Raw genomic sequence first — 21,583 nt, forward strand, 5'->3', positions numbered from 1 at the left:
GAAACAAAACTTGAAGATCAAATATAAAGTGTCGTGATCAAAGACAGCCAGTGGATGGCAGTGATAAAGCACTGAATGCATCATTCTGTCATTATTTATTAGTTGCGCTGCTGCAGCAGCTCTGAGCTCTAGCCAGGGAAGGGAACACAGTCATGCTCAGTTCTTTGCAAACCCAGGATGAAAAGATGGGGTCTGCCCCAAACAATTTAAAGTCAAAGCATAAGATGATAACCAAGAGACTAATACAGTCAGATACTATACCCAAGAGAAGGTACAACGTGAGTCCCTCTGCCCAAAGCATTAAACCTCACAAAGCAAGCAAAGGGAGTTTCGTTGAGTGAGTTGAGATGAAAAATAACAGAAACAAGGGCAGAGAAGAGGGAGGTGGAAAGTTTGTTTGTTTGTTTTTTAAATCAGAGAGACTAAAGTATATTTTAAAGTGAGGAGCCAGATTAAGTAAGGAAAAGAATAAAAGGCAGGGTGAGACAGGATGAGTGCAAGGCTGCTCAGGGGAGAGAAGGTTAGTGGGACAAATGTGGGTGCAGTTACGGCACTGAAAGAGGTGGGAAAAGCAGTTGTATGGTAAGAAAGGAAAAACAAATGAATAGGAGTGGGAGTGAGTAACATTTTTTCAATTATCTCTTGGAAGAAATAGCATGGTCCTAGGGAGGAAAAAAAGCAGAACACGGAGATGATATGAGGAGATGAGAAAAAGCCATTCAAGGCTGTGAACTGGAGAGGCAGGTGGTTTAGACAGGAAGATGCAAGGTCTAAGGCAGAAGAGCACAGATGCGTTGTGCAGCCTGGCTATGGGATTTCCAGCAGAGAGATGAGGATGTGCAAGAGAAAAAGAAGTGAATAAGCAAGCCAGTGAGGATCAGTGAACCAATATGAGGAACTGCAGGGCACGATCTGCAATGACAGACAGGAAAACAATTTTAAAGAGAAGGAGAATAAAGAATAGAAAGTCAGGGGGAAAAAGTCCCCAACAGCATAGTTGCAACACTGAAGCCAGCTGAAAGATGAGAGAAATCATCAGTGTTGTACTGGAAGAGTTGTCAGGTTTACATTTGAAGGCATCAGTGAAGCAGGGAGCTTTGAATGTAGGTCTCTTGCAGAGGTGGCCTGATTACTTAATACTCACCTGTTTGAACTGCTGCTGCTGCTCAGAGCTTGCAAATGCAGACAGGGAGGTGGCAGTGCTGACACGTTTATGTCTTTCTTGCTAAGGGATTAAGGGATTGCTGCTCTGATTAACTGAGCATGAAATCTAATTTGTAGAGAATCTCTGTTTTAGCAAAAAACAGGTCTCTATCTAAGTTGAAAAATGGAGTCTTCAGTGAAATCATTAGCACTCTCATGAAGACTAGAAAGAAGCCAATAAGCAGTCCATTAGCTAGGGCAGAGCCCATGTTTTAACTGCAACTGTAAAGGGAGAAAAGCATGTGTAGTCCCCCTGGGATCCTGAAGAAGCACAGCAGACTGTGGTAGACCAGGCTAGAGGACCAAGACACTCTCGGTACAGAAGTCTGTCTGAGCTCCAGTATGTCTTCTTAATGTATCTAGGGCAAAAAAGTATGTAAGAGTAAGTCCTTAAGTCTACCATTTTCTCATGTCCACAAGGTCACGGAACACAGCTCAGAGCCAGCATCCTGGTCTTTCCAGGACTTGGCCAACTGAACCTCACTCAGTAAAAAACATAACTGGTGTGGAGAGTTTTATGGGCTCCTTTAGAAAGGCTCAGCACTGTTTCCTCAATCAGGTGAAATATCAATATAAGCTCTAATCAGTATGGTTACTCAAAATTTGTTAATTTCTGTTAAATCTTGCTTCCATCCTTTAAGCACCAGAACCCAGCCAGGGAACACTGACTGTAGGAAACTGCAGGGTCATTGGCCTGGTGATCTGCTAAATGGCCAAATGGTCACCACCAGTACACCCGTTCCCCAAACTGGCCAACCTACTGCATTCTGCCAATACCTTCTGTAGGCAATAACATCTGTCTGCTGCTGTCCCTGGTAAAACAAATGTCAAAAGGATGCAATTTCCTCCAGGATTTTTTTCCCTAACACTACAGTATTATCCTGCCTCCTTCTAGAGGACGTGCTGTTTTGTACAGTGTACTTGAACATATCTGTAAACCTTGGCTCCATGTTTACAAAAAAAAATAATTAAAAAAAATCCTCTCATTGAATAATAAAACCCAGATGTAGAATATTTTGGAACAAAGAGAGCCTCTGTAATCTGATAAACATAGATACTGACATACAGAGATTTGGGTTGTTTTGTCAGGATGAATTATCCCCTTCTTCAATAGCTATAAAAATAGTTGTGGGATTTTTAACTTGTACGGGTACTTTTTTTCCAAAATAATCTGTAATTTTGAAAAGAATAAAGAATAACAGATTTATTCTGGCTGCAAAAATTACCTTAAATAAAGGGAAATTCCAAGGTAGGGAGTTCCCTTATTTGTCAGTGACTGGCAGGTTTGGTCCTGACCTGAAGCTGCAAAGGGGCTGAAATACCCCTTTAACTGCTGTGTGGAACAACTGCCAGAGAAGAGAATTTTTGAGGTAAGCTCTCACACATGTTTCCCAGTTCATGACAGCCTGTTCAGCTTTTAAAAAAATAACACTGTATTTAATCTATATCAGATTAATAAAGGGAATGTACTTTAAAATAATGGCAGACAAAGAGGGCAAACCTGGACAGTTAATAAGGTTCACCCGAGCCTTTAGTATGCCAATAAAATCATGAAATGAGGATATATTTTCTCATCCAGAACAGGAAGCCAAATTACTAGTGATATAGCTTATTCTTCTGTTTCTGAGCCAGGAAGGCCTGAATTTATTAATAAAGTTCTGTGAGTAGACATCTGAAGTTAGGGAGAAAAAAAAAACCCTCTTCTCTGAAAGGTTCTGGCCAAGACTCTAAGAGAGCAGAAAAGACACACAGTTACTGACCAGAGTAATTGCACTTCAGTTTAACACATTGGAAATATTGTCTTTCCAAATAAACTGCTGTTGAACTTCCTTATGATTTATCAGGTTCTTTTCTCAGAATCTCTGATATTACTATATGGAAAAGCTGAAAAGAGCCAGTCCAGCCTGCTTTAAAATGATCCATTTTCTATGTGTGTTTCAGCTTACAAACAATGCAAAATGTATTAATGAAAAAATGTATTAAATTGCTTGAGACACTTATTTGTCCATGGAAAGAAATGTACTTCTGTGGGTTTAGAAAAAATAGGCCAATATTTTGCTACATTAGGTTTTGCTTTTTTGTTCTTAAGATCTTTTGAATTGAATAAATCTCCTGGTTGCAGCTTAAACTAAACTAAGTAATTAGAAAGTCACAATCTTTTCTTGCATTATAAACAAAAACATTTTGAAAAAAGACCACTGTGTCCTTTCCAGTTGCTTGGGACATTTTACAAATGGAATCCAAAACAAAGAACTCAGTAATACCTAGTTTGCTGAAATCTAAATCACAAGTTATGTTGTAAACAAAAAGAGAATATTTTGCATTGAAAAGGCTTCTTTTGATCTGATTTTTAATTCAGGAGATTCTAAGGTGTTCTAGCATGTCTTTATATGGTTGTTGAATCAGGATTTTTTTTTTTATGAAATGCAAATAGATTTTATCTTACGTTCAGACAATACAGAACCATTATTGGTTTTATGTCCAAATGCTAAAGCCTAATCATTTTCCAAATATAACTCTCAGTTGTTAAACAGGTAACTTCCCCTTCAAGCACATTTAACGTTAGGCTCTTATTTTTCCCCTCTTGTGGAAATAATGGGTATTTGAAACAAAATGGCAAGTTACTGCTCCTGTGCTAAACAAAGCAGGCTGAATTCCTAAGCCTCTTCAGACAAAGGTGGCATGTTATTAAAAACATGGTTCCAAAACCAATTCTTAGCTGGGATTTCAGCTAAATCACACCACCATTCGTCTCTGGGCTTGTAGATCTACCTATTGGAGGGGACAGAAGATGTGTGTGTTTTCTCTGTGAGCACGTGTGCACACAATGCTGAAGGATGGGAGCAGTGTGGATAAAGGGAACTTTGTAAAGAGAGATGCAAATGTTTTTTGGGAAGCCTTTTAGACTGTTTTTTCCAGCTCAGTGATGCACAGGCTGAATTTATTTCACAACCCAGAAGAACATTAGTTCTTGTTTCACCCCTCAGGGCACAAACAACGCTCTGTACGCTTGCAATGGCAATAATGCTGTTCGCTGTACAGTTCGTTCCCCGATAATAGACAATCTGAAATTCTGATGATTTTGCCTTGTTTTTCTTGAAGTCTTCTTGTTTCTTCTTACATACATACATTTGGGGGCCTTTGAATTTGCTTAGGGGACCCTTTTTTCTAGACCTTGAAGCTGACACAATCTTCCTGGGGCTGGCTGAGAACCAGGTTGCTCAGGCTGGGAGGTAACCTTGAATGGGGGTTGTCCTCAGCAGCTCTGCTCCCATTTCTTTTAGAGAGGAAATCTTTCAGCCTGCATCAGTAGGACGCTCACATGGAAAGTCACGTGTTCCTATTCTCCAGAAGAAACACAATCATATCAGTTCTCAACACTTAAGCATACGGGGCAGGGAAAAGCAAGCATCCAATTGCCTGCTGCTTAAAAGCAGTTCAAGGTAATACATTTTATTTTCATTTGCAACACACTAAGAGTTTATGTGTGTCAGCTAATGCAATCAAAACTGATTAATAGTAACTCATTAAGCTGCACTAACTTGATTGCTTCTAGTCATGTGTGCACACCCACTCATTAATTTTCTCTAACCTGAGCAGAAAACAAACCTATCCTTTGGTCATTGATGCTTGTTTGTTTTACAGCCTTGCTTAAGCTAAATGATGATTTCTGCTGTATGAACAGTCCAACAATGACACTGCAGAATTGGCCTGGACTCTTCAGGTTGAGTTCAGCTCTTTTCTGGTTCAAAGTTGTACATCCTCTGGCTTAATCCAGCCCCTCCTTCAACACACAAACCAAACACCCACATTGCAGTAGCTTCTTTTCCCTTGCCATTGCCTCAGTGACCCCTGGGCAGATTGCCTTCTGATTTTGGAATGAAAACCACCTAAGTCAGTGAAACAAGTCCCTGGCAAGTCCCTGCTCTGTTTCTCTTTAGGACTGAATAATTCTGCCAGACTTAATGCAGGCCAGTTGCTCAGAGTTGTCCACCATTCTTCTATCATCTAAATGGCCTGCTATATTATGATAGGATTAAAGCGTTGAAGTTTGGTAGCTGTTTGGGGTGATATGATACAGGTGATTTTCTGACTTGTCCTTTGTTTTCATATCTTGCACATCATGCTGGCATCCTTCTGTGGTGGCCTGCTACATCGGTATCTACCCAATTTCCTCAGGCAGGTTACCCAAGTCAGATGTGCGAATGCAGTCTCTTTGGAAAAAGTTTAAGCTTCCTGAGCAAGGAAGTAGGTAGGCCTTAATCTTTCTTGAACTCTTCCAAAAGTGCTATGATATTCTTGTGGGAGGTGGAAGAAGCCTGATAGTGTTCCTATAGCATATTACCAGGAATGGCGAAAAACAGTAATACTTCCTGTTCTTTGGGTTAGTCAGCTGATTCTCATTCCAGTCCCTACAGCATTCCTGAATGAAGCTTCTGGATTCAACAGGACTTGGTTCAGATCACCATCACTGAGATGCAGTTAGCTGCCCTTGTAACCCGGCAAAGTCTCTTGTTTCTAGTCTGCTCAAAAGCACAGGTGTTGTGATATGATGCTGGTGATGCGCAGTAAGGTACACAGGTAACCAGATAATACTTCCTGATACTGCCTGGATTAAATCTCAAAATACTTATTTAAGAACAATGTGGTGTTCACTGTTCCTTTCCAGTCCTTTAGTCTGTAAAGGATATGATCATTCTGTCTTTCCAAGTCTTGAGAGAGCTCCTCACCTGTGTGCTAATGCAGTTCAATTGGAAGTAAGATTGTAATTTGGGTAACCTAACACTAATGACTTCAACAGAGCAGACTCCAAGTATTTAAAGGCTTCTTTCAAGCCTAATAAAGTGTATCTTTGGGAGCTGAGGTGCTAAAAAGGTAGCATGAAAAATTAAAGTACTTTCTTATACAAAATACTCATTATACCTGGAAAGGTATGAAGGTACGTTAGTACATGACATATTACACATGTGTATTAGCCATGTGTAATAATCCACACTTGTTTTGAGCTGCCTTTTGGATCTCTAATCGTAGGGCAGTCAAGTATAGTTTTCTTCACCAACATGCCATAGTGGAGTAACTTGCTACGTGCTCCATATGAAGTTAATCAAAAGAGGTGTGACCAGCAGGTTGAGGAAGGCGATTCTGCGCCTCTACTCCGCTCTGGTGAGACCCCACCTGGAGTACTGCGTCCAGCTCTGGGGGCCCCAGTACAGGAGAGACATGGAGCTGTTGGAGCGAGTCCAGAGGAGGGCCACGAAGCTGATCAGAGGGATGGAGCACCTCTCCCATGAGGACAGGCTGAGAGAGGTGGGGTTGTTCAGCCTGGAGAAGAGAAGGCTCCGGGGAGATCTAATTGTGGCTTACCAGTACCTGAAGGGGTCTACAGGAAAGCTGGTGAGGGACTGTTTATCAGGGAGTGTAGTGACAGGACAAGGGGTCATGGGTTTAAACTAAAAGAGGGTTGATTTGGATTAGATATAAGGAATAAATTCTTTACTGTTAGAGTGGTGAGGCAGTGGAACATGTTACCCAGAGAGTTTGTGGATGCCCCATCCCTGGAAGTGTTTAAGGCCAGGTTGGATGGGGCTTTGGGCAACCTGGTCTAGTGGAGGGTGTCCCTGCCCATGGCAGGGGGGTTGGAAACTAGATGATCTTTGAGGTCCCTTCCAACTCAAACCATTCTGTGATTCTATGATTCTATGATTAATCAGTGTTTGGAAACACATCTTCAGTATTTGCTAGCAAGATTTATACTGGAGAAATGTTTTTTCCCTTTGGTGTGTCTTCCTAAGTCTAGCTTGTTCAGTTAGATAGTCCAAAGAGAACTACTATAACCAGCCTTTCTTTTGGCTGGGATAATGGACTTCTGAGGGACTGTGGCTTTTCTGAGCCAATCCTCTTCCACCTGGTTAAGCCTAATTGAAATTAAGTAAATTGAATTCTCTAGAACTCTAGAACTCCCGATATTACAACAATACTTTTGACTAATTAGGGCAAGCTCTGTTGCTGTATTAGAAAGAAGTATCAGGAGGACATAACTGCATGGCGTTGCAGAAAAATGTGGTGGCCAGAAACACATAGACAACAGCTGACATGATTCTGCTTCATTCAAGGTCTAATTTCTGTCTACTGTGTGATGGAACAAGTGGTTTCAAGTAGCTCTGTAAAAATCCTTTAGGGTACATGTTCCTAGAAATAAAGAAATGCTCTGGAAAAAAAACAATGCCCTCCTCTGTATCTCATGACTCCATCAACAATTTCAATTGCTTGCTCTCTCAATGCTAAATCCCAGCCTGCCCACAGTGTCGCAGTCTCTACCCCCTGCCTTAGATGCATCCTCCAAATGACGCTCACCCTTTCAATGAGATGCAAATCACTGACAATTCACTGACTATATGAGAAAAGCTGTAAACCATTTTCACCCCATAATGCGGGCACAACATTGAGAAGTGCCTCCACTCAGCCTTAGCTTTTGGAGCCAGGCCTGGACTATCTCACGTTAGGATTAGAAAATTGTTTTTGAAGTCTTTAGAAATTGAGATTACATGATTTAAACACTATTCCTGCAGAATAAACTAACTTGGAGCACTGTGATTTCTGACTCCACAAAATCAATATTGCAAACCAGCCCATTTGGATTCTTCAAATGCAGGTGATAATAAAGTGCAAGCTGCATGGAGCAACCAACCACCCCTCCTCCTTGCTGTCCTTAGAGCACAGCTTCTGCTGGCTAGTATCATTGCAAGATGTTTCCATGACTGTATCAGAGTGCAATCTAGAATCAGATTTCATTGCTGCTAAAATCTGAATCTGAGCAACATGCATATTTTCAGCATACCTAATTCATATGTTTCTTGTGTGTTTATTTGGCTTCATCTATAAAATGTTATTGGGGCAGAAAAAAAAAATCCTAGCAATTAGGGTAAATGATCACCTTACTCTCTGTTCTCTATTTGTGGTTTTGCATGTGGTATATTTGTGTTCCAGTGTATGTGCAAGCAAAACACTAATGTCTCATCTAAGTTGTATTTATAGCATGTTATTAGACAGTAAGTCTGAATCAGCCTGGTATACAGAAATGAGTGGATGTCATGTTTAATCCAAATTTAGATTTTTACACTGAAAATGGAGGCTGCGATAGAGTTTCTGGCTCAAATAGAAGACTACTTTCCTGTTCATCTTCTTTCCCATTTTGTACATTGTGTGTAGACAGTATGGATTTTGCCTTGCTTTTATGTTTGCTATATTTCTATATTAAAAATAAAAAAATAAAAAAATGCCCAAATATGACTCTGTAAAAATGGAGTCAATTCTTGTGACAATGTGACAAAAGCCTTAGGTTTTGCTGTGGAGCACGGTGCAGGGATTCCAGACAGCCGCTCTCCCCTGGGGCTTTTCAAAGTCTGTTGGCAGCTTTATTCTTTCAAACAGGGTATGTCCCAAGTTTGTAGCCAGAGAATCCAACACAGTCTATGCCAGTTGGATTTAAAGCCTGACCATCACCCTCAGCCAGTACTTATCCTGGGGAGATAAGTGAGTTTTTCATTCAAATGGAGGAGTGTGGCAAACCAGTGTGATCATGTTTTAAACTGATGCAAACCATCAAGATTCTTTCACTAGTTTTATAATTTATGCTGTAAAAAATTCTGTCGAGATTAATGAGGAATTTTATTTTGACCATATCTTGTCCATGAAAAGGCATGTGTCAAATTGGTGTAAATAGGTTTTGTACATTTTCTCCCCTCTATTTAGACAGAGTTATTATTTATCCTGTTTGTGTCTCCCATCTGCAATATGTGTCCTCAAGATCACTCACTGATACTCTTCATGTGTGTCTAGAAAGTCTTACTCTGAGTTTACTATGGCTATTACAAAGACAAACCTTACTCAGGACCTTCCCTCTGAAGCTCCACACTGGCAAGGGCAGACTCACATTTCTAGAGGCCTCTAAAGTCTGGGACTCACTTCTTCTTAATGGATATCTTGAATTTTTTTTGACCACATCATTAAAAAAACACCCTCTCTTTTTTAACTGTATCCTAGCAGATCTGCAGACTGTCTCTCTAGCTACTCCTTTTATTAGCTGATTATATTAAATTATCCCAACTTAATTAAGAAATAAAGGTTATGCAGTCACTGTGTCTATCTTTGTGTTAATCTTCCTGCCTGCTTCTCTGGCTGTCCATCTCTAAGTTCCTTTTTAGTGGAGGCAAAGTTAATTACTGTCCTGTAATTGGGATAGAAGAGTCAAATTGATGCCTAGCTTGAGGAAAGGAAGCAGAATTTTTGTTCTTTTTATTTGGCAACAGTCAGCTGTACATGTTCATCTAACTTCTGATTTAGCATAGCACTTTTATTTCATCTTCAGGGTGCGGACCATCATAGGTTATATGGAGTGAGTTCAAGTATGTCCCTTAGGAAAAGTTAGGAAGGAAAACCCAGAAAATTTGCAGAAGGCCAGGCTTCATCACTTCAATGTGATAAATAACTTGTAATGCATTGCATAATTTTTGGTCTGCTAATGGAAATTTAGCCTGTGTTTTATGTAACAGCAATTCATCTCACGTGGACTGTTGTGTGCTTTAGCAATCTTTTTTGGCGGTAGTGGATTTGATAATTTTAAATTTTGGGGCTATGTGAAAATTATTCTGCTTTCACATCTGTCTTTCCTTTGAAAAATGAAGATGTGAACAAGTATGCCAGGCATTCTAGTTAGCGAAGTCTAACACTGATGTGAACAATTTCTTGTAACCTTAAAGGTTAGCAACTCTGCCTATATTTAGAAGCTTGTGATATATTCCACAGGGTTTACACTCCCTCTTGCAGCTTCTGTATATAGATGTGTGGCACTATCCTGTCCAGAATCCAGACAGGATCATCTATCAGCTTCCGTATCACCTGAAAAGAAAACAGTGGGACAGTCATAAATTGTAGTGTTTACTACACCACAGTGCACTGTGGATCAATGGCACTTTGATTGAATCATACATTCTTGCTCTTCTGTACAAAAAATAACACAGCCGCTTTAGATGTGCCTACTCCCTTTTTGAGCACTCTCGCCTTTTCCAGATTTCCTGACCCCATGTTGATTAAAGATCACTCGCCACACTATGCAATGGCTTTTCTGTTCAAGTGGGTCTAGTGAGCGCTGAACTGCTTTGCGAAAGCTGTGGGTATCTGTACTTTCAGTATCATGCTTTCATCAAAATAATGATAATTTCTGTAATTGTTGCTCTTGACACAAGGGGCATTTGAAAAGTGAAAATTAAATCCTGAGTTGATTTCACTGTATTGAATTAATATTTAATATTGCTTCCTCTAAAAAATAACAAGCTCCAGTGTTTTATCAGTGTTCTCCAATGAAATGCAGTCCAGCAAGTGTTCAAGCAGAATGAAGTTCGAAAATTAGAGGAGTGAGGTCATGCTATTTTATAGAACAGAAAGAAAACCTCCAGGGCAGAAAGCCCAGAAACATGCACTTGTTGCCTCTTAGAAGTGCCTCAGTATTCAAGGGGTGGCAAACTAGGCCACTTGAATGGGAGGAAGAGCAAAAAAGTACCACCTCCAGTAAGGAAGTTCACAAGAGATAGTGAGAAGAAGGATCATCCTATTTTCATAGTTCTGCCAATCCACACTTTGACAGTTAATAGCTATGTTGCAGAAGTTGCCTGGGAATTTGAAGTACTGAGGAATATTTTCTGCATTTGTGTCATATGTTGGGCATTCAGAGTGTTTGCCACTGACAGATGCTCATGACACTAGAAAGAAGAGGTACTAAACTCAGCTGGTCTACCTCCCCTGTTAATGCCCTGGGCTGGTCATGGTGTCTATAATAACCGATTGGATTTGGCTTCCTTGGGCAATTAAAGCATCTGAGTTCCTCCCATGGTGCCATGTTTCTTCTAGTTTGGTGTGAGGATCAGGCTTACACACTTTCCAGCCAGGCTGGGACTGTGATTTCAACACCTTATTCCAACCACTCTTGCAAAGACCTTGTTAAAAGTGCAGACTTCTTCCACAGGGTCTGTAAAAATACATTTATCTATTTCACGTAACAGAAATAAAAGATATGGTAATAAAAACAGCTACATAGATATTAAACATTATGATAATTTTGAATATCGGGGAGTTTCGTTTCATTCTCACAGGCTTTTACTGCTTTTTTATTAGGTTCTTGCAATACCTGCAACATTACTGTCTTGTAGAGAGTATATAAATTATAAGAATGAAGCTGTAGCAACTCAAACACAAATCATATTCCTCCATTTATCAGAAAGCCTTTTTCTGATTAGATTTTCACAGACTTGAAAACCATTGTTAAATACTCATATTTTATGCTTAAACTTAAGTAACAAAATAGCACCAAAGCAATGGTAATTTCTGCTGAAAGCTGCAACTTGTAACTCATCACAATAAATTCACTGCTGGAAAATAAAGAAGGATTTAAAATTGAGTCATATTGGATTTTTGTCTTTGGAAAATTTCTTTTCATCTCGATTGCTGCTAAATACTAGATATGATAACTGAAAAGTCCAAGTTTTCCCTGTCACCGTGGTCCTCTGGAGAGGTCTGACTCTATATCTTCAGTGCTACAGATGTTACTCTTAAGCTCAATAGCCCTTCACCCTACTTGTATTTACGAGGCTATGTTTTTCGGATACCGTTTCAAGTGGCAGCTTTTGGTGCTGAAGCAAAGGAACCCCTCTTTCCTTTCCTCCCTTCTCCCCTATAGTGCGTCATCCCGACACCTTGCCCATACGTCACCTGGTAGTGTGGGTGAGGTTGCCACAGCAACAACACACACTCAGTCACACCCCCTATAGCTACAGAAGTGTGAGTCAGTTTGAAAGTTCTACTAGGTTTTTATTTGTCTGTGATGCGCTGCCCAGCCATCTGCAGTTACTCGCCAGTCCAGTGCTCACAAACGTGCTGGTAACCCTCAATGGCATTACTTCCAGTATTGTCACCTCCATCATTTGGGATGAAATCTCTGCAGATCGGTCCTGGGTGGTCAGTCACCTGCCCAACCCACAGTGCAGAAAATGTCCGGTTCATCAGCTATCCTATAGACGTGCTAGGCAGTTGGGCAATAACTAAGTTGATGATACTTATTTTTCAAAGGATATGTAAAGCAATGGTAGTGAGTAACTGCTGAAGAATAAAACTGGAGTTACCTACAGCGCATTGCAAAACCTGCTTTTCTTTCTGTTAAAGCAATGAGATAAGTTTTCAGCAATACCTAACTGACAACTCTGCTCATTTTTTCAGACATGGAGATGACTTGATTGTGACACCGTTTGCTCAGGTAGGCACAATTTTGCCATATTTCTCATGATCTTGCAATTAAAGGCCAAATGGCCAAACCAGTTTTTGGTTGTTAATATTATATAAGGGATGTTTGCTTGAAACAGAAAAATACTGTCTAAACAGAAAGTCATAAGCCTCCCACTCTGTTATCTCTACCTCTCTTTTTTAATGCTTTTTGATTATCGGGAAAGTGGAAGTGCAACAACACAATAAACACCTTCAACTGATCTCTTTTCAAATACTGTAGCAGACAGTCATGATGAAGACAAATCTGTGCTCTCTGTTACTCTCCTGCTTTTTATAATTACAATTTCTCCTTTTGAACATCTTTTATGCTTTCAATAAAAGGTAATTTTTAGATGCAAGATAAGTTTTATCCAGAATACTTATGTTCTGTTACAAAACCATCTCTATTTGTTTAATTTTTCCATTCAGATTCAGTTTTATAAAATAGCAGCTCAAAATTCTACATAATTTAGATTAAAACTCCACAATTTTTAACAATAGAACTGTCTTATCATGTATGAAAAGCTAACATTGATATTTCTTGAACTCATGATGATAGGTTTTACCCTGTAATAGATAGGAATGAAAGTTAATTTGGTGAAACGATGAGGGGAGAAATAAATCTGGAACTCATATGTGATTGAAGGTGAATGGAAAGAGAAAGGTTGAGTCACAGGGCAGTCTCAAATAAGAATAAGGTGTCCAACTTCCATCTGAATATGCAGGTTGCTTTGGTCTAATGATCAGCTGTTAAAACAATTAATATTCATTTCCTAGGTTATTATATATTTAATTATATTGCAAACAGATACAGTGTTTATAAGACGTTGGCTGATCAAATCCTTAATATGAAGAATACCTTCATCTTTTATTAGCAGAGAAAAGGTTTGGGTTTTAGTTCCTCGGGAAACATAAAACCCCTAACTCTTGGGCACAGAAAACCCACAAATTGTATGGTGGTCAAGCAATCCAATAATACTTGCATAGTGTTGGGCACAGTAGAGAGACTCCCTCGCAGCTCTGCAGGGACCCGAGCGTGGGTCCAGCAAGGCTCATTAGCCTCCACTTGTAACTGGCCCTGAGCAGCCTGGCAGCTCTGCACTCATCTTTCCCCAGCACCCCAGGTGCTAAATGTCCTGTTATTTCAGATCTAACACGTACCTCAGCTGGCTTCTTGTTTTCACGTGGTATCATGCCTAGCCTGCTAACCTTTCTGAAACTCAGCCCTGCGCAGCAGGTACAGAGTCATTCATTGCAGTCCAGCAGAGGCAGAGCTAATAAGCATGACTGTACCTGAGATCACTCACCGAGGAGTCACTTCACTACCTTTGAGCATACTCCCCGTTCTCAGTGCACCTGAATATACAGGCGATTTGAGTTCAACAGGGCTTACAGAGTAGGAACTTGCAGCCAGGAAAACCAGCTACATTTTTTCATGGCCTGAGACAGCTCTGGGAGCCACACAGGTATGTTTCTCTGATAATCCTAGCACTTACAAGCTGTCTCAGCATCCTGGCACACATAGACTGAACCCAGGGAGATTGACTGAAGAGAACTGAGAATGGACTGCAGTCACTCAAACATTTGCCTTACCTTAATATGCCCAATTTTTTCTCCTTTTATGCTTTCCTTCTCGTTCCACCTTCAACTCATCCTTTCCTTTTCAATATTTTCATACTCCAGCAGGTTTTATTTGTATTTTATGTCATCCTTTTTTAACTTTTGAACTCCAAGATCCTTTTTCCCCTTCTGCTCAGTTCATGTCTGATTTCATCTGTTTATATCCAACACCTAAATACAACTTTTGTTAGTGTTACTGTACCCTGGGCATGAAATTTGATGGGATATATAATTATTTTTATTCCATGCTGAATTTCAAATATGTGAGATATTGCCTCTTGATATTCGGAAAAGATAAGTAAATGAATACTGTCTAATTAGGAAACAAACGTATTTTTATTTTTATTATCTTAACACATTTGCGAATTACCTACAATAGCTTGAACACTGCCAGTTTTTATTACCTCCTGAATATATTCTGTCTGTTACAAGCTTTCGCTGAAGTCTTCTCTCTTCAGCCTCCTACCCCCTTCCTACCTCATGTATAAATTTAAGGACCTATGAAAAGAGGGTTGTATCCTCTTTGACTCAGACCTCTGGAACCCAAATTCTCATTCCCACCTTTGTTATTCCAAGGTCAGGTTCACCAGAAAACCAGCCCAGTCTGGGCTGAGAAACAGCAATGGGCAACTACTGCAAAGAGATTCCAGTGATTAGTTCTGGGGCCTCTTCCTGTTCCCAGTCTGGTTCCAAACAACTCCTGGTTCCTCTCTGACATCAACTGAATTGCCTTTCCCTAGTTGGAGAGGTGCTTCTTATTGTCCTTACATGGTACAAAATTTGTTGCATTTATCCAACCATTTTCAGAAGAGCGCCTACGCCACATGTAATAAGACACTCCTCTACTGTCTCCTCTAGCTGCTGTCTTGCGTGAAGTTAAGTTCAGAAGGGAAGTAGTTAATTTATGTCATCTTTCCCAATATGCAAAGCTTGTAAGACCCTGCAGACATTTCCCACCTGCGCAGGTGATACCTTCCTCTTACTCTGGCCTCCTTCACTAAGTCCCCAAATCAACTGTACCACTTAAAGGAGCCACCCTCATTTTTCCTAGCAGTCTAGACATTCCCTTTGTCCTTTGAGGCCTGTGGGGGCTGAATTGCAAATGGAAAATTCTGTAATCATTTCTTATGCATGAACTATTAGGCTTGAATAGGCTATTATCTTCCAGACACGAATGCTTTTATGGTCATTTTAGAGAACTAAGTAGTATTCTATGAAAAACTTTCCTTTTCTTCAAGTAAGTCTGTCTTTAAACAAATAATGAGTTGTTTATGAGGAAAAAAAAGAAATAAACTATTGCCCTTGTATTACAGACATGTTATTGTTAAATAATGGTCAAAGGCTTCAGACAAACCAGCCCTGGAAACCTTTTGCAGTTGTTTTCCAATATCCTTTCCTTTTTCTTTCAGCATAGCTGAGCAGAGATAAATCAGTCTCACCTGTGCAGAAATTTAGACTGAAAACATTTTGTCTGTTCCAGGTTCTGGCCAGCCTGCGTACTGTACGGAATAACTTTGCTGCATTAACCAATTTACAAGATCGAGCACCCAGCAAGTGAGTGTCAATTTTTGGCCACGGAACTTTTTGCAGTGTTACTTTTTAAATGTTAACTAAGAATAAAAATTAGACGATACAGATTTCAGTCTGTGTCACCAAACCTGCATAAAACACGTGGGTGAATAATGAGTTTATTAATCCTTTGAAGGTGCTGTATTTGATAGCTGAGACGACAGCCTCTTGCCTGCTAATTGCTCTTGCATTGCTGTCCTTGCAGAAACTCGGAGAGTTTTTGTGCAATTTATATGTTTTTCCATAAATTAGTCATATGTCAAAGATCATTCAAAGATGATCATTCAGGCAGGGTCTGAGTCTTGCAAATGAACCAAAATGAGCAGACAGCTGTGCTCATTGTAAGCTACTTGCATGATCTGAACCTAGAACTCTCCCTAACTCATCCCAGATAATGACATCCCACTTACCCACAGTAGTTCATGATTGTAAATGAGACATTATAAATATGATCTTTCTCCAGTTGTGTTACAGCGTCACAGTTAACCTTAATGTTAGTTACAATGGCAAATTTTGTAATGGAGTCATTTCCCTCACCCAAAATATGTGTCTCTAGAACTTAGAAGTAATTAGCATTCCACAGATAGTTACCTACCATTGCATATGCAGTGCCACAGAAAGATATTTCCAGCCCTCTTGATTGGAATATGCAGACTCTGTGTGGTGCCTGCTTGCAGTCATCCACACATCCCTGAGCAGCTGTGCCAGTCCAGCAAATTCAGTGGAATTTGCCCACTTTTCTTCAGTGGGCAAAGCAGTCCACTGAGCTGTTTGCCCCAAATATTACTGTGTAAGGTATATGCAAAATAATGTGTGAAATGTATATGCAAAATAATAGAGTGGAAAATAATAATTAAAAAAAAAAGTATTTCAGGTCAAAGAAGCACAAGCCATGTTAAAATAACAATAACTATGTATATAAATCAAATGTCAGGCTAAGTGTAAGCTCGAGGTATGATTAGACAGGTTTTTAATGAACTTGTAAATTCATGAAAAATTCCTCTCTTGGAGTTCCCAATCTGCAGCAAGGTTTCACGGTTAGTTGTGAATTCCTTTCTTCACTAGAAAGAAATATCTGTTCTAAATTAACTTTTTCTTTGACAATGCCAGGCTATTCCAGTCCCAAATAATTTCCCAAGGAAATGTATTTTCTATTATATTGTTCAAGGATTCAGTCATCTGTGAGCTTATCAGGCTTATACCTTTTTTTTCCTCTTGTTTTAAACAGACGATCACCAATGTGTAACCAACCATCTATTAATAAAGCAACTATAACAGGTAAGAATTAATATGACTAAATTCCTCTGTGAAACCACCATGAGTTTCTAAGTTTAATATTTATTTATAAAAAAGTCTCACTGAAAACCACATTTTATAACAACAACCTTAGATTGCTTCATATCATTATATCTGTTTTATTAAAGAGGATTTGAGTCATGTGATGACTCAGATTGATGAGTTTTGGTTTTGTATCATGTTAGCTTTCTGATTTCTATCTTATTATCCTGGTTTTCATTTTAAGTTCTTTCCCACATTTTTTTTCTTATATACCAGTGTGTGACTGTGTCATGATTACCTTCATTAGTAACTTTTTGCAATGAAATGCAATAGGAAGAACTGGTATGAGGAATACATTGATGTTTCATTTGGGACATGGAGTTTTGTAGCTATACTGAGGCAAAGTTTTAGCATTACAAGCCCTTAGGCAATGAGGAGAAATTTTCAAAACTTGCTTTTCTGATTTAGGACAGTAAATTCTATTTCTATAACATTCATAGATGTATAAAAGAAAAATAACTCCTTTGTAAAAGACACTGTTATTTCTAAAGAAACATTAATTTGCAACAGGAGTGGCATTGTAAATTATGTGAACACTTTTGAAAATTTTACCCTGCGGCACTTTTGGTTATTATTATAGCAACTTGATCTTGTGTATCTTTATGGGAACACACTTTATTCGACCTCATATTTTTTACATCATGTTAATCCACGTGTTCTTACACTCTGCAATTTTCCAGGGAGTTACATTCTCTATGGTGTGTTGGTATTTGCTTTGCTTCTTGATGAAAGTATACAGACACTTACTAAACAGGCATTTATCATTTAAACCAAAACCTTAATGTTTCCAGAATTTTCAAAATAGCTCATCTTTTTAATTGTATAATAGATTTGCAACTCAAGAAAGAAACGGTACTTCAGCTCTTTTGAGGAGAAGCGTGGCTTTCTCATGCTCAATAGTTTCTGTCTTTAGGCTCTAGAATATGTTAACAATGTTAGTTTTTTTAATCTAGCCTCACACAATATTCATATTTACCCCTAAAAGACCCTATTTTAGCAATTCTCTACAATTTTATTCTCCTCGGAACTCATCATGTAATCTGAGCCTTTGTGTGTAGGGAACAGAGGGTTAAATCTTTGTTTTACGAACAGAGAAGTATCCTTCGTTAAGAAAGTTATGCAATCATACTTAATTTCATGGTAATTAAATAAATGGGATAGGGAGACAGATAAATGCTTAGATCAATTATAATCATAATCCTTTGTTAATGTATTCCTTTAAGAGGTAATTTTGGGCATTGGTTTCATATTATTCTCCATGACACCTTTCAGTTATTGATAGATGTTACGCCTATTTTTAATTGTGGGATTTGTCTTATACAACAGTCATCCAGAAGTCTGTTACCTTAACTGGAGACAGAAATATTGGAAAGTAGGGCTCTTTCTTTGCTTCTAGGGGACTAACATTAGAAAGCCTATAACACAGTAAAATCCATGACAGTAAAGAAAATGTGATATCCAGAAGAGAAGATACGCATCCATGTGAACACACAGCGAGCCTACCTTACGTGGTCTCCCATAGTTGTTTGCATGAGGTCAGCTTCTTTCCTCCAGCAGAAGCAGCTGCCCAGACCGTAGGACCCCAGACACACTCTGCTGGAAGATGCTGTTGCTCTTTTTAAATTCCCCTCAATCTGAAGATTTCCATTCAGTTAATCTTCAGAGTGCACGCTACATGTCAGGAGTAATAAATACTCTGAAGTTTTAATGTTTAGAAGGAAGGTGGTGCAGCCAGTGCTGCAACTAATCTAGAAAATGCTTCTGTGCCAAGAAATTTCAAGGAACCAAGAGAAGGCAAAGAATAGTAAGGATAATTTAATCTAATTTAGTTAAATCTGATTTCTCAGAGATGCTGCTGCTGGAATTTTTATGCCCAAATTGTGCATTGAACTGGATGAACTGGGGCTTGTGTGCATTGGATATAAGTGGCTAAAAGACTTTAATGATACAGGAAAGATATTAAGCACCTATAAAGCATGAAAATGGCTACAATTCATTTTGACTGTTGAATGGAGATTGAGGCTGGATACTCTTTTGCCCGAACGAGTTTGCCCATTCTTAGTCATAGACTGTTTTTGATATTTCCATAGCAACAAATTTCATGGCATAAGCACAGAAGTATGCATAGGTGCTTTCTTGGGGCATATAAAATCCTGGTAAAACATGTTGCACTACGCACTCTTCCAAGAAGGAAGATATATTACAAACATTTTTCCTGCTCTTCACAGAATGATTTAAAACCCTTTCAGATGCTACTAGGCTTTTTGAATTCTTCTGAGGAATGTTTGAAATGTAGCTTGTGCACATCCTTCCTGCATGTTATGGAGTACCCAGAACACTACACCAGACAGGTAGAGCCCCATCACATCATCCAGATGGCTCAGCTGGCAATCTCAGTGAGAAATGATCACCAGCATAACAAACTAGGTGACTAGAAGGCTAACTGTTACTAAACTATGTCAATGCTAAACCAGAAACGGACACTTAAGATGGAGAGCTTATGTTGCTAAGCTTCATGGAAGAAGTGTCTTCGGGAAGACTCTAACTGAGTTTTCTAACGGAGAAAAGGGAAGATCACAGAAAGCAAAAATGTAGCAAAAGGGAACTACTGCAGAAGATGCAGGGAAAACAATATGGGAAAGATAAAAGGGATTTGGTAAAACCAAGCGACTAAAATAGCAAGAGCAAAATTTTCCCATGTAGTATTTTAAGAATTCACCCTGAGGGATAAATGAGGGTGAAAATGCATTAGCAGAAAAGTAAGAAACTGTGGAACTGAGGAGTGAAGCAGCACGTGAATCAAATGTTCAAATTCTTAGAAGCAACAGCAACCATGGAGGCCTTAAATTTTTTCAGTGTAAATATGTAGGAGTCGATGATCAAAATATGGCCTGTTCTATTCAAAATATCCACACGAATCCCTTTTGGAAAATGCATCAAAAGAAGATAACAAATATCAGTGACATACTTGATCTTCAGTATCAGCCAAGTATGCTATAGCATGCTGAGTATTCCTTTTGCAGACATATTAGGGGGTAGGAGGTGGGAGCTTTTCATGTAACAGAATTCTTAGATGGCACTTTTCTTACTTGCTTTAGACATCTAGGATGTAGATATCTATTTTGTCAAGGCTCTTTAGAGTCCCATTATAGTCTGTGTGAACAGCAGATGTGCAAACTGACTTATGTTAGATGTCTTCTTTAAAGGAAGATGAGTTGCTCCCTAAAAGTGCCATCTGTCTCCCATGACTGAGACCAGCGTGGGATAAATCTCTTTTTGCTGTACAGTGCTTCCATGCATGGTGTTGTGTGCTTCAACCAGAAGAGGGGTTCCTCTCACTATGAGTCACATTTTCGAGGGAGTGATATGGTGTTTGAAGTTGATAGTAATTTTCTTAAGACAACCAGTGAATTATAAATAACGTTTCATTTAAAAAAAAAAAAAAAGTAGCTGTGACTCAAGAATTGAGCTTGCAAGTTTTAATTTTTAACTGATAAATAACTGAGTAAGCATTAGATATCTTTCATTTACTACAGTTCTAATATCTGCCTTTCTAAATCAGAATAATTTGAATTAGCAAGGAATCATATAAGATCTTTCTTGATATGTGTCAGATTTAAAACAGATAGGAGATCTCACAATTTCTCTGTCCATTAATGACAATTTGCAAAGCTTTTATGTGCAAAGATTCTGCATGTAGAAGGAGGTAAGTTTGCCCCAAAAAAAGAGTTTCTGAGCCTCTGAATACTACTATCACAGCTACTGATTAACTGGCAAGTCTTAGTTAACCTGAAATGACAGACACAGGGTCTGATTCATCTATATACATATATTAGATAGACGTAATATCTAATTCATAGTAATAACTTTAAAGTGTATTTAAATGTAGACTACAGAAGCCCTTTATATTACAAATGCAGTGCCAAAGGACCGTAAGTGAAGACTTGTATATGTAACAAAAAAGTAATTTAATTTAATCATAAAATAAGTCATAATTGCAAAATTTCGCTTTTTAGAAGTAATTTACATTTTACAATTTTGCATCAAAACCTAACCCAAACCTATTTCATCAGATAGAGGAAAGTATATGGAATATATTATTCAATAACAAGCTATATTTCATTTATTAAAACATAGGAAACATGTGGCTTAGTTTCAGGAAAACCACTTCACATTTTGTCATGTATACAAAAAAACCCCAAAAAAACCCAAACCCAAAACAAAAAACCCCCAACCAACGAACCAAAAAAACCCCCAATGATAGAGAAATAAACTATTTACAAAGATTATGAGGCTATAAATCTAACTGAATTAATTTGCTAGTCCATGCTTTCATTGCTTATTGAATTTGAGTTACATTCTTAACATGCATAGCTTTGCATAATAAATCCAGCAGGAATCAAAATCCTGCTAATTGAATGCAATTTCTTACATGTTTTTCATGGGCTTTGTCCAACACTTTTCATGATTTATATTGATTAGCTTCAGGTTTCCCAATTAAGTTAATGGCTGTGAAATGGGATCTACCAGGTTTTTGCTA

The 21,583-nt window shown here is 38.8% G+C and overlaps 1 protein-coding gene across 6 annotated transcripts in view; it reads left to right on the forward strand.

Annotated features, from left to right (window-relative positions):
- The window catches only part of PDE4D (phosphodiesterase 4D), a 418,117-nt gene that overhangs the window by 296,957 nt on the left and 99,577 nt on the right, over nt 1-21,583 (forward strand). For all 6 annotated transcript variants that reach the window (XM_075739986.1, XM_075739987.1, XM_075739990.1 and 3 more), the window contains exons 3-5: nt 12,472-12,508; nt 15,617-15,690; nt 16,934-16,983. In XM_075739986.1, coding sequence (XP_075596101.1) covers nt 12,472-12,508; nt 15,617-15,690; nt 16,934-16,983 — 161 coding nt within the window. The remainder of the gene's footprint in view (nt 1-12,471; nt 12,509-15,616; nt 15,691-16,933; nt 16,984-21,583) is intronic.

This window comes from Balearica regulorum, chromosome Z (assembly GCF_011004875.1).
Source record: "Balearica regulorum gibbericeps isolate bBalReg1 chromosome Z, bBalReg1.pri, whole genome shotgun sequence".
Taxonomy (NCBI): Eukaryota; Metazoa; Chordata; class Aves; order Gruiformes; family Gruidae; genus Balearica; species Balearica regulorum.